At 35.2% G+C, this 13,806-nt stretch overlaps 3 protein-coding genes across 3 annotated transcripts; 2 read left to right on the top strand and 1 right to left on the bottom strand.

Annotated features, from left to right (window-relative positions):
• Window positions 1-1,051: 1,051 nt before the first annotated feature.
• On the top strand, window positions 1,052-2,874 carry LOC107725692 (myelin-associated glycoprotein-like). Its single transcript, XM_016535065.1, has 6 exons — window positions 1,052-1,189; window positions 1,316-1,702; window positions 2,013-2,330; window positions 2,483-2,611; window positions 2,711-2,801; window positions 2,871-2,874. Exons 1-6 carry the CDS (start codon window positions 1,102-1,104, stop codon window positions 2,872-2,874), a joined length of 1,017 nt encoding a protein of 338 aa, XP_016390551.1. The 5' UTR covers window positions 1,052-1,101.
• A 1,596-nt stretch (window positions 2,875-4,470) lies between these two features.
• On the top strand, window positions 4,471-7,341 carry LOC107725697 (myelin-associated glycoprotein-like). The gene is made up of 7 exons (XM_016535069.1): window positions 4,471-4,610; window positions 4,737-5,123; window positions 5,434-5,751; window positions 5,863-6,114; window positions 6,215-6,308; window positions 6,445-6,487; window positions 6,934-7,341. Exons 1-7 carry the CDS (start codon window positions 4,523-4,525, stop codon window positions 7,195-7,197), a joined length of 1,446 nt encoding a protein of 481 aa, XP_016390555.1. The 5' UTR covers window positions 4,471-4,522; the 3' UTR covers window positions 7,198-7,341.
• Window positions 7,342-9,528: 2,187 nt separating this feature from the next.
• On the bottom strand, window positions 9,529-13,409 carry LOC107725691 (polyadenylate-binding protein 3-like). Its single transcript, XM_016535064.1, has 3 exons — window positions 13,382-13,409; window positions 12,515-13,079; window positions 9,529-9,541 (listed from the first exon to the last, which is right to left on the bottom strand). The coding sequence occupies exons 1-3, from the start codon at window positions 13,407-13,409 to the stop codon at window positions 9,529-9,531; spliced, it is 606 nt and encodes a 201-aa protein (XP_016390550.1).
• Window positions 13,410-13,806: the final 397 nt, after the last annotated feature.

The raw sequence follows: 13,806 nt of genomic DNA, 5'->3' as shown, positions 1-13,806 counted from the left end.
TATACTGTATATATACATACACATTTATAAATTCAGTATATATATTATTTCATTTCCATTTAGTTTGTTGAAGTATTAAAATAACTCAAATTAAATAAAACTAAAAACTTAATAAAAGACCTATACAGACATAATAAATTCAGACATAATGTAACTAAAATTAAAATAAATAACAAATACAAATAATACAAATCAAATGACAGTAGTTTATCAGTAATCCTAAAAAATAACACTGCCAAACACACATGCTAAAAAACAACAACTTACTTACACATAGTAAGAAATGGTTATAAAAACTGAAACAGAAGCGAAACAAGTAATAGGAAAGAGGAGAAATAAAAAGCAATACTTATTATAATATATATAGAATATATATGAACTAATGATCCGTTAAGCATTACATAATGTTTGTTACTGATTTATTCATGAAAGTTATTATAAAGTGTTACCGAAATGTCAGTCTTGCCATTTCTTTCTCACACAAAATGTTTATTTTATATATAGGCTATAACTTGAAAACCAACCTGTTAATTCATTTCAGAGTCTATAAATAACAGAAAGTGAGAGCTGCGAGTTGTTTTTGGGTGAAAGTTTGCAGTAGCTTCTCAGCTGACTGTGAGTTCCTGTGAGTTTTCCGGTGAATCAAGTAACTCAGGCCCAGTCATTTATCGTACTAAATGTTTTGAGCATAATAAATGTATTTTGTTTTTGGCACAACGTGAAAATAATTTCGTAAAACCTGTATGCATGCATGTTTTTTAAGAGAAGTTTATTTAGTGAATGAAAATAATTTAAACATGTCGTTCAGATGAATCACTTTTACTGAAGCGACTGTAAATGTGGTCAGCCTGATTAGTTAAGTTATACATATTTACAGTGGATAAATAAAATAAGTAAACTTAATACATCAGATGACTATGTACAGCATCTGCAGTGAAAATGTAGCAACTCATCCTTATAGATCATTCTACAGCAGCAGGCAACAAATATAGTAATGCAGTAAGGTTGTTAAATGTCTGTGACAGATGTATTTTGTGTTGTATAGTGATGAAGTGTACTGTGATTGTGTTTTGGACTCTTTTGTGGCTATTGTAAAGTTCAATGTCATCCCCTCTACGAACCCCGATGGCAGGAAACCAGATCACTTGCTTTATTTTCATCAGCTCTGTTTTGGGACATGCTCACTCAGGTTGGTCGATCTTTGTCGTCATTATGAATAAGGATGTGTATGATTATAATGTGTACTAATAGGAATTAAAAACCAAATGCTCGTTTCTTCATGTCTCTAGTGTGACTAATGCGTTTTATGTTCCAGCTGATGATACCTACTTTGTGATGCCTCAGACAGTAACAGCTCTGACAGGCTCTTGTGTGCAGATTCCTTGCACATTCAACATCTCCAATTTTGAGGACAACCTCAAAATCAAAATTTATGGGATCTGGCTGAAAAACAAATCACAGTATGCTAGCAAAGACAGTTTTATAGCTTTTAATAGCAGTGAAAACATCATTAGAGGATTCAGTGACATAAAGATGACTGGAGATCTCAATGAGAGGAACTGTACCACTGTCTTCTATAACATCATGATGAATCATTCAGACCGCTATTACTTCAGACTGGAAATGGAGCCAAATGTGCTCAGAGCAACATTTAACCCCAATCCAGCTGATTCAAGCAACACTGTGAGGATCAATGTCACAGGTAAATGTCATCTCAACTGAACAGACCATCTACTGAAATGAAAATATTAGTATTATCGTCAGTTTTATACTATACATTTTGACATTTTGAAAATACTGTAACATTATAAAACTATATCTTCAGTGTTGAGAGGTTGCATTTCTTATGCATGTACAAAATATTTAAAATATTGGTAACAGTGATTTTACCTTGTGAAACAGTCAATCTACAAGTGCAAATGTGCTAAACCTCACCCCAAGTGTGAAACCCTGACCTTCTAACGTGCATTGTGTGTTTTCCTTAATGCTGTCTGTCATCAATTATCTTGTAGACTCACCACAACCTCTTGAACTTGAACATAGTAAGCTACAGTATGTGATGGAGGAAACTACAGTAAATCTAAGCTGCTCTGCTGAAGCCCCCTGCCCCGCACAACCTCCTAAAATATCCTGGTCTAACATCCCTGAATCTGCCCGCATTACAACACAGTTACAGGAGAAACCTGATAAAACCCAGTCAGTGTTTTCATACATGACCTTCAAAGCTTCATACAAAGATCACAAGAAGAACATTTCCTGCACTGCTACATATCCAAGAAATACATCTGATGACTCTTCTGCTGAGACCACCATGATGCTACGAGTCCTGTGTAAGAGACTTGACCATTTATTTCCTTTAGCAGAGCACTGTGCTCACTTAAATGCACAAAGTGCTACTTAAACATAGAATCTGATGTTTCGCTACCCAGAAATGTCTAAAGCACAGCTGTTTTGGTGTTTCTCCCATGTGCTTGTGTCAAAGTGCTTCCAACAGAAACTCACATCACCATCAATCCATCTACTTCAGTCTCTATTGGCACTAATGTGACTTTGACAGCACAGGATAAATATGGCAGTCAGTCAACAGCAGCGATCCAGCTCACAGCTGAAGGTGAGTTTACACAGTTTAAAAGTAAAGAACAAGATCCAAAACAATGAAGTTTATTTGAAATACATTCTGGTCTAGTTACAGTCATTTCACATGACATAGGACAAGATGGACCATCTACGGCCATGATTGCTGGTTGTGTGGGAGGAATTGTGGCAGTGCTCATGCTCTCTGCTATTGGATTTTGTACAAGGTAATTTGTACAAAATTAATTAATTATATTTACAGTTACTTAATCATCTCTGATGTAATTATGAAACAGATGATTTTAAGATACTCAGCATTGTGCTTGTGTTAGTCTAAGCATCAGCCAAAGTTAAGATATATGAAACGGTGCTTCTAGTGTTTGACTTCCTACAGTGACCAGATTAGCTTTTACAAAGCACTTCAGTCATGCACAGTCAAGTCAAGTTTTCAGTGTAATTTTTTGCTTCCTCTCACAGGACGAGGACAAATACACACAGGGGAGACAATTTTGGAGAAAAGGATTCCGTAAATCAGGTGTGTGCACTCGCCATTGGTTTTTAGGTTCAGTGGGTTGATGGGTGTTTATTTCACTGTTTAAAACTCTTTAATCTCATACATACTGTCTTAAACTAAGTTATTTAGTTATTTAAACTAAATAAGTAAGATGCTGGACACTTTTAAAAACTGAAATGTGTCATTTTGTCAACTAAAAAATAGTCCATCAGTTTTCATTTCTGCTTTACTTCATATATATATATATAGTGCAGCATGTTTCCTCAAACACCAGTCATTTCACACCCCTGACTGAACAACCGCAAAGTGTTTTTAAATAGATCACTATCATTGTGCAGTGGCTCTCTACATACACATTTATAAATTCAGTATATATATTATTTCATTTCCATTTAGTTTGTTGAAGTATTAAAATAACTCAAATTAAATAAAACTAAAAACTTAATAAAAGACCTATACAGACATAATAAATTCAGACATAATGTAACTAAAATTAAAATAAATAACAAATACAAATAATACAAATCAAATGACAGTAGTTTATCAGTAATCCTAAAAAATAACACTGCCAAACACACATGCTAAAAAACAACAACTTACTTACACATAGTAAGAAATGGTTATAAAAACTGAAACAGAAGCGAAACAAGTAATAGGAAAGAGGAGAAATAAAAAGCAATACTTATTATAATATATATAGAATATATATGAACTAATGATCCGTTAAGCATTACATAATGTTTGTTACTGATTTATTCATGAAAGTTATTATAAAGTGTTACCGAAATGTCAGTCTTGCCATTTCTTTCTCACACAAAATGTTTATTTTATATATAGGCTATAACTTGAAAACCAACCTGTTAATTCATTTCAGAGTCTATAAATAACAGAAAGTGAGAGCTGCGAGTTGTTTTTGGGTGAAAGTTTGCAGTAGCTTCTCAGCTGACTGTGAGTTCCTGTGAGTTTTCCGGTGAATCAAGTAACTCAGGCCCAGTCATTTATCGTACTAAATGTTTTGAGCATAATAAATGTATTTTGTTTTTGGCACAACGTGAAAATAATTTCGTAAAACCTGTATGCATGCATGTTTTTTAAGAGAAGTTTATTTAGTGAATGAAAATAATTTAAACATGTCGTTCAGATTAATCACTTTTACTGAAGCGACTGTAAATGTGGTCAGCCTGATTAGTTAAGTTATACATATTTACAGTGGATAAATAAAATAAGTAAACTTAATACATCAGATGACTATGTACAGCATCTGCAGTGAAAATGTAGCAACTCATCCTTATAGATCATTCTACAGCAGCAGGCAACAAATATAGTAATGCAGTAAGGTTGTTAAATGTCTGTGACAGATGTATTTTGTGTTGTATAGTGATGAAGTGTACTGTGATTGTGTTTTGGACTCTTTTGTGGCTATTGTAAAGTTCAATGTCATCCCCTCTACGAACCCCGATGGCAGGAAACCAGATCACTTGCTTTATTTTCATCAGCTCTGTTTTGGGACATGCTCACTCAGGTTGGTCGATCTTTGTCGTCATTATGAATAAGGATGTGTATGATTATAATGTGTACTAATAGGAATTAAAAACCAAATGCTCGTTTCTTCATGTCTCTAGTGTGACTAATGCGTTTTATGTTCCAGCTGATGATACCTACTTTGTGATGCCTCAGACAGTAACAGCTCTGACAGGCTCTTGTGTGCAGATTCCTTGCACATTCAACATCTCCAATTTTGAGGACAACCTCAAAATCAAAATTTATGGGATCTGGCTGAAAAACAAATCACAGTATGCTAGCAAAGACAGTTTTATAGCTTTTAATAGCAGTGAAAACATCATTAGAGGATTCAGTGACATAACGATGACTGGAGATCTCAATGAGAGGAACTGTACCACTGTCTTCTATAACATCATGATGAATCATTCAGACCGCTATTACTTCAGACTGGAAATGGAGCCAAATGTGCTCAGAGCAACATTTAACCCCAATCCAGCTGATTCAAGCAACACTGTGAGGATCAATGTCACAGGTAAATGTCATCTCAACTGAACAGACCATCTACTGAAATGAAAATATTAGTATTATCGTCAGTTTTATACTATACATTTTGACATTTTGAAAATACTGTAACATTATAAAACTATATCTTCAGTGTTGAGAGGTTGCATTTCTTATGCATGTACAAAATATTTAAAATATTGGTAACAGTGATTTTACCTTGTGAAACAGTCAATCTACAAGTGCAAATGTGCTAAACCTCACCCCAAGTGTGAAACCCTGACCTTCTAACGTGCATTGTGTGTTTTCCTTAATGCTGTCTGTCATCAATTATCTTGTAGACTCACCACAACCTCTTGAACTTGAACATAGTAAGCTACAGTATGTGATGGAGGAAACTACAGTAAATCTAAGCTGCTCTGCTGAAGCCCCCTGCCCCGCACAACCTCCTAAAATATCCTGGTCTAACATCCCTGAATCTGCCCGCATTACAACACAGTTACAGGAGAAACCTGATAAAACCCAGTCAGTGTTTTCATACATGACCTTCAAAGCTTCATACAAAGATCACAAGAAGAACATTTCCTGCACTGCTACATATCCAAGAAATACGCCTAATGACTCAACTGTGGAAGGTACCTTCATGCTACAAGTCCTGTGTAAGATATTTGGAGTACTTTTGTGTTGCTCATCATCCTTGATGTGATAAAATTAATAGGTATCAAAACTATCTATTGTTAACCCCGTATGTGCATGTGTTTTTCTTAAAGTTCCTCCAAAAGAAACTCACATCATCATTACTCCATCTGTTGGCACTAATGTGACTTTGACCTGCAAAAGCAAAGCCAGTCCATCAAATGACTTGAACTACACCTGGTACAAACGTGGACCGGAGACGCCTATAGCTTGGGGAAAGAAGATTAATTTAACCAGAACTCATAATCAAACAGCATCATACTTCTGCATTGCACAAAATAAACATGGAAAACAGTCATCAGAAGATGTCCAGCTCACAGATGAAAGTAAATAAAGCACAGTTTTTTGTATTTTTATGTTCAGATATATTATGGATTCATGACTACTGTTTGAAATATGCTCTTCAGTAATCCTTTTGTATTTTAGGACAGAGTGGATTCTCTCATCTGGTGATATATGGCTGTACAGGAGGACTTTTGGCTTTTGTTCTGTTGTCTGCTGGGTTTTTTTACTGTATGAGGTAAATATATAATAACAGAAATGTAGTTCATGTGTGCAATGTTGTATTTATTAATTGCACGTGTGTATAATTTATGAATGTATTTATGTTTTATATTTACTTTTTTAATTTAAATTTTTTTTATTTTTTGCAACAGAACAAAGGCTTCAAGACAGGCCCATGTCACAGGAAAAGATCAGGTACATAGTTCAATAAACAAGATGTTAACATTGAGTAACTTAAATTTTAAATGCCAGCTGTTTTGTCCACAACTACAAAATTTGTTCCAAACAGAGCACAGCAGAATTAACCGTTGCATGGCTGTGTCTCAAACCGTAGCTGTTTAATTTCCGGAATGAATCAGTGCTTTTGAACAAATCAGTTGAGTGAATGATTCAGTGACTTAATCATTAAAAAAATACAAAATAAATGGTTCCTGAATGCATCTGTGTATATGAACAAATCGGCTGAATAAAGACAGTAAGAGTCACACTGAACGTTGTTGTAAATTGTAAAAAAGTGAATTGTTTTATGCTAATTTTATAAAGACTAATTCACTTCACTTACAGTAGGATCTCCTAAAACAATGCTTCTTTTACAGCAGAAGGAAAGCGATTAAAAAAATTTTCTCACCTCTTTTCCTCAGGCTGAGGATAAAAACAGAGACATGATGGCTATCTATGTTAACAATGATATTGTGATCAGCAAGAATGGTGAGAAGAAAGAAACTGATGATCTCCACTATGGTGAGATTGACTTCTCCAAACTCCAGATAGGCCACAAGACAAGGGAACACCCAAACAATGGCCCAGTGACAGAGTATGCTGAGGTTCAAGTGACAGAGAGAAAGAGACAAATCAACAGTGTTCAGCAAATGGACAAACTTTATGCTGAGGTCCAGAAAAAGTGACTTTTTCTATGTTAAATCTTGCTATTGTGCAGAGACCTGTGACACTTGTCAGCCAAGGACAGTCATCAAATTTTCACAAATCCCTTAATAACATCTCTGACGAATGGTGTAACACTGTCTAAATAATGAAATAATACTCTAGACTCCAGCAGCTACAAGGAATATCATTTGAATAATATTAAATGCTCTTATAGTGCTCTTAAATATATTGATAATCTATATGCTGGTTACTTGTATGGTATAAGATATAAATATTCATATAAATAAAATATTAAAGGGGTCCTATTATGTTTAAAAAAAAAATAATAATAATAAAATAAAATAAAATAAAAAAGAGGAAACGATGTCTGGTTGAGTTGTGTCAATAGTGTGTTGTCACCAAATCCAAGAGACGCTGTTTAACAGGTCTAATATACTAATATATTGTGCTCAAAGACATAACCAACTGTTTTTATGTGAATTTAAGGAATTTTATCACCTCATTTAAATCATATAGCTAGTTTTACACAATAACAGAAAACTGACACACAAATTAATTTCAATTGTATGTAGTCAAAGTTTTAATTTTTAACTAACTAGAGCTTCAAAACAAGCTAATAGTCAGTAATAAAAAACAACAAATAAACACATTACACGCAATAAACAAAGAGTGTCTTCGGGATAAAGAGCAGTGTTTTTTCTCTTAGCATTATTACTCTTGATTATGTATTTATGCCATCATAGACAGCAGCAGACTTAATAGGCTGCACTCATTCTAATGCACAGATATATTTTGAGTGTTTTGTGCCAACAGGCAATTCTGTTTATTGTCAAAGAGTGTTTTTCTAGCGGAAGGATGTCATTTTATGATTTTTGTTTCAATAAAGTACTAATACATATTTCTACCTTTAATATTTGTATTGTGTGTTAACGGTTTTATAAATGTATCTTGGGATGGTCTCAGGAGATAACTCAGGAAATCTCTTCACAGATTCAGACCTAATTTGTATTTGTATGTGTCAGATCTGTGCTGTAGGTCTCTTCCTCGCCACTAACAATTAATGAGTGACTATGTGAAATACCACAACACTCACATTTAAATTCAAATTCACTATTATTTGATTGTATCTCAGGACAGGGTGGACCCATGATTGTTGGCTGTGTGGCAGGAGTTGCTAACTGTGCTTCAGTTTTTTGCGTTTCTTTTAGTATGATGTAAATTTTGCCTTTCTTCAGTTGCATCATAGCTAACATCTGGGGGTTTTGCAGCCCATTAACTACAGAAAAAAACAAGCAGAAGTGGCTTTGTGGTGAGTGTGACAGATGTTGCCATAGTTAGTAAAGACCTATAGATATACATAGATATAGATATACAGTTGCAATCAAAATTATTCAACCCCTCAGAGACTGCAGTACTTTACAAATACAACCTTTTCTGAAGATCCAGGATTTTATAAAAAATTGCATCTATAACAGTTTACTGGCATATTAAAAGTGATAATGTCAATATATAATGTAATATTTTTGAGTTATAGGATTTTTTCAATAACACAGCTATGTCATAATTATTCAACCCCTATTCAACATTGCTGTATGTCACTTTTTTTTGTATGGTGGGGAACAAAATTGTCTTAAAACACAATTAAGCCTTTAGAAACTCGATTAAAAAACAGAATTAGCTTGAGCCGTTACACATACATAAACTTAGCCCACGCATGTGCTGACGTGAGTAGCAAATATGCAAATTCAACAGAGCTCTCTCAAAAGCTATAGAAGAAATAGTTTTATTACATTAAAAAGTCTAAGGCCACATGAAGATTTGCTGGTGTTGAAGAAAAAGCACAATATCATAATACATTTGATCAGAGCAACTGAGAAAAACCTGCAATGCACAGCCAAAGACTTGCAAGATGACCTGATGAAAAGAGGAAAAACATTTCAATGCAGAGTAAAAGAAGAACACTAGACAAGTACGGCCTTCATGTTGGGGCATCTTGCCGGATGCCACTCTTGACCAAGAAGAACATAAAAGGCCGACTTGAACATGCTAAAATTAATTTGGGTAGACCTGTGGAGTTCTGGGAGAAAGTTTTATGGAGTGATGTGACCAAACTGGAACGTATTGGTCCCATGGATCAGCGGTATGTCTAGTGCAAAAAAGGCTAATCTTATAAGCAGAAGAATACCATCTCTATGGTCAAACATGGAGATGGACCGGTCCTGTTACAGGGTGTTTCGCTGTTGCAGGAAGTGGAAATCTTGACTGTATGAAGGACATCATGGATTTTTTGAAGTATCAGGCCATTTTGGCAAGAATTGTGATGTCTTTGGTGCAAAGACGGAAGCTGATGATCAATGGACTTTCCTGCAGGACAGCCATCACAGAGTGCACATCCAAATGTGCTTATGCTTGGTTCAGGGATCAGTCATAGGATGTACTTGAGTGGCCTGTTCAGTCTCCAGATTTAACTCTCATTGAAAATATTTTTTTGAATTTGAAGAAAGCAGTGACAAAGTGAAAACTAAAGATTATCAGTGATCTAAAAGCTTTTTCCGAGGAATGAGTCAAGACTGCAGTAGACAGTCTCAGAAGCTTCTAAGCACTTTTAGACCGCGTTTTTTGGTGGTTTTAAAGAACAAAAGATTCTGCACAAAATTTGACATTTGGGGGTCGAATAATTTTGAACATGAATGTTTAGAGCCAATTTGATTTTTTTCATGATTCATCAATGTTACATTTTCAGAATCACTCAAATGTGCATTAGGAAACTTTCTCTAATAGTTCACTGATGCCTTTTTTTGAATTGTTTTCATAAAATGTTGCTCTCTGCAGCAAAATGTTTTGCAGGTCAAGGGGTTAAATAATTTTGATTGCAACTGTATATACACTGCTGTGCAAAAGTCTCAGGCCACTAGTATTTTCACCAACAACAAAAAAGAGGTTTTAAGCCAGCTATCTATCATTTGCTGTAGTGTGTCATTAGGAGATATCAGTTTACATTTCCAAACATTCCTTTTGCCATTAATTGTAATAATCCAGTGAGATTTTTGTATGCACAAGGAGAATGACAGCAGCCAGTGGTCCACACAGAGATCTGATCTCACCATCATCCAGTCTGTCTGGAATGACATGAAGAATCAGAAATAATAAGACAGACAAAATCCAGAAGAACTGTGACAACGTCTCCAAGACACTTCAAGAAACAAAACTACAGTAATGTGAAAAGTTTTAGTCACTTGTGCAAAAATTATGTAAAGTGAGGATGCTTTCAAAAATAATGTCATAAATAGATTTTATTTATCAATTCATTTTTATTAACTAGATAAAATCAACATTTGGTATGGCCACCCATTACATTTAAAACAGCTTTTGTCCTAGGAACACTTGCGCATAGTTTTTTAGGTAGATCTGCTGCAAGAGTGCAAGAGTGCAAGAGTGGGGTCCGCTATTGCTGAGGAATGGGAAACGAGAACCTAGATGACTTGGTACACATTTTTGAATGCTTAGAAGATTAGATTATAGAAAAATTGGAATGATTTACTGGAACGTTAGATTTGCATAGAGAGCCTAGCTCTGGGGTGGGTCTTCATATGGATTTCACTTGCTGATTTACTATGGTCTGAAATAAAGATCTCAAATTATTATTCATCATTTTTATATTCTTTTCCTTAAATCATTTATAACACAAAGCAATTGTGACATCAGCATAGAAATATTCATATAGTGGTTTAATAATATCATTAACCCTATAAATCCAACTGAGTCCTAATTGATACACAAATTTCTAAGGCCTCTAAATTAATAAACACACTTAATAAACAAACATTACTGAAAAATCTGTTACCGCATTCCTTCTATTGTATAATTGAGTTTCAAGTTTTGATCCAATCCGATTTCCAAAATTTGATCAGATTACTTTTGAACAACTGGGCCCTGATGTATCAAATATGTATACTCCACAAAAAAAACACATACGCAAACTTTAAAAATATATATACTAATCTAGCGTAGCGTTAGTTCAGGCAGGTCATGTCAGTCAAGCTCGCATCAGCTGATAGTCAGCTGTTCCTGACGTGTACCAATCCAGTTTTTTGACACTTATCATAGTGGTCCATTTAAATTCCCATTCTCCAGCATCTCTTCTATCACATAGCTGCTCACAAATCAACTCCCTCCTCCAACGCCAAATCCACCTAACTGAACCTGTAATCGAATCTGATTTTTTTCCCCCTCTCTTCTTCTATACAGTTCACTATTGCAAGCATTCTCTATCATGTATTTTGTATTTCTACAACTCATGTAAATTGTGAAGTGAGTTTTGCCCAGAACAGAACCATAGCGCCAACACTAACTGTATGCTATATAATTGTAATAAATATACTTTGACGAGGTGGACCTGACTGAAATGTATATATATGGAAATATTTTGTTCAGTTATATGGATTTGTGAAGTTCTAGTTAAAACAGTGATTTATCATCTCATTTAAATCAAATAGCTAGCTCTACAGACAAAAACAGAAATTTGTTCTCAACACAAAATAATTCCAGTTTTATGTAGTGAGTGTTTTAAGTTTTAACTAAATAGAGCTTCAAAACATGCAAGAAAATATTCCCTAATAAAGAAGAAAAAAGAAACACATTGCATGCAATAAACAGTGTCTTCAGTATCAAGAGCAGTGAGGGATTTTTCTCTTAGCTTTATTATTATTCTTTGTCAAGTCACCTTTATTTATATAGCGCTTTATACAATACAGATTGTGTCAAAGCAGCTTTACAGTGTCAAACAGGAAAATAGTTTGTCAATAACGCAAGAAGACAATGACAGTCATTTTTCCAGCTAAAGTCAGTTCATTGATGATTCAGTGTTGTCATCATCCAGTTCAGCTCTCTTCCAATAGCTTCTCTTCCTTTGATTATTATTGATGTCATCATAGACAGCAGAAGATCTAATATGCTACACTAATGCACAGATGTTTTTTGTCATCTGTCTATAATCAAACATAACTGACTGTTGTTTACATTAATTTCACATCATAAAAAGTTTGAGTATTGTTGTATGATTTTTTTGTTGTTAATATTTTGGACAATAAGTGAATACATTTCACACAGTTTATTTGTTTTATTTATTTGTTGATGTATTGCACCAGTTATTTATATATTTTATTGCACTGATTTTTTTTAAGGATTACATGTACTTTTTTTGGACTGTTTTGCACCTGGAACTTCAGGTTTTTTTCAGTGGCATGTTGGAGCTGCATTCTTTGTCCTTTGCTAGGCCCAATAATAATTATGTGTTGGGCCCAAAAAGAGCTCCCTTTTTTTATTTTTATTTTGCACCATAGATAAATTGGAAAGTAAATTAAAGGGGTATTGCAGTGAGCTCTGTGTACAGCTAGGGCAAAAAGACCAATACCCAGCCAGGTTACCGGGCTGCTCAAAGATGTTGTCAAAAAACCTTTCACAGTATTAGCAAGCCTTCTTCCCCGTGACTGCTCAGTGAGTTCAGTTTCTTCAACATAAATGTCACTGAAACCTCTTTCATCGTCCCTAGCTAGCACCTTAATAGTTGTGTCTTTGCCCCACATGATGTTCATTGGTTTCCCCATGAGCTCTGAAAATTTAAGAGCCTTTAGGGCCTTTTCTGCATCATGGCGGCATTCAAAAGTAACAAAACCATACCCGTGAGACAGGTTGGATCTTATATCTCTGCACACTTTCACAGTACAGATGGGGCCGAATGGGAAGAATATTGCATGCAACTCCTGTTCTGTCACATTTGGGTGCAGCTCATTCACAATCAGTGACACTGGTGGATTAGAGCTGCTCTCCTTTTTTAAGGTTTGCCGTTCCTGACGCAGACCTCTCTGCGCTTCAGGATTTCCCCAAAGTTTGAAACGGCATTCTATATAGCGGGCCTGTCACTGTGCCTTGCTAGGACATTAATAGTTATGTGTTGGGCCCATGTGATGCACATTGGTTTGCCCATGAGCTCCAAAAAACTGAGCCTCTAGGGCATTTTCTGCATGCTGGTGGTGTTCAAAGGTCACAAAACCATACCCACGAGACTGGTTTGTTATTGTGCTTCTGCACACTTGCACAGAACAGATTGGTCCGACTGGGCTGAATATTGCATGCAACAGTTGTTCGGTCACATCTGGGTGCAAATAACTGACCCCTGGTCATTTGGTTCTTGGCTACCCTCACCTGAAGACCAATTGTAGGACGTTGCCATTTTTTATTGTCCTTTTAACCGATATTTTTTTCTATAGGTCTATCATAATGCGTGCGGTAGAATAGCCTATTCTTAACAAAAAAGCTCTTTGTACAAAACACAGATGCTGTGTAGAACTCACAAATCACGACTGTATCCAAGAAGGGTTCAAGTCTTAGTCATATAAAGCTTATGATATGAACTGACTGACAGCTTTCCTCCTTTTTGTGTGTGTATGTGTGTGTGGGTTTTTCCCTCTTGTATAGGCCCCGAACGTTCTAAAGTCCCGATGACATCACAACACCTTCAAGTGACATCTAATGTTGCATCTACAGGGTTTAACTTTTTTTTTTTAAATCATCCCTCACAGTATTGGATAAGATGCATCTAATAAGACAGATAATTCGGGTACTTGATG

The sequence above is a fragment of the Sinocyclocheilus rhinocerous genome, unplaced genomic scaffold (assembly GCF_001515625.1).
Source record: "Sinocyclocheilus rhinocerous isolate Xijiao unplaced genomic scaffold, SAMN03320098_v1.1 scaffold1327, whole genome shotgun sequence".
NCBI classification, from domain to species: Eukaryota; Metazoa; Chordata; class Actinopteri; order Cypriniformes; family Cyprinidae; genus Sinocyclocheilus; species Sinocyclocheilus rhinocerous.
The sequence above is the reverse complement of the archived record's forward strand: the minus strand, read 5'-3'. Positions and strand labels throughout refer to the sequence as shown.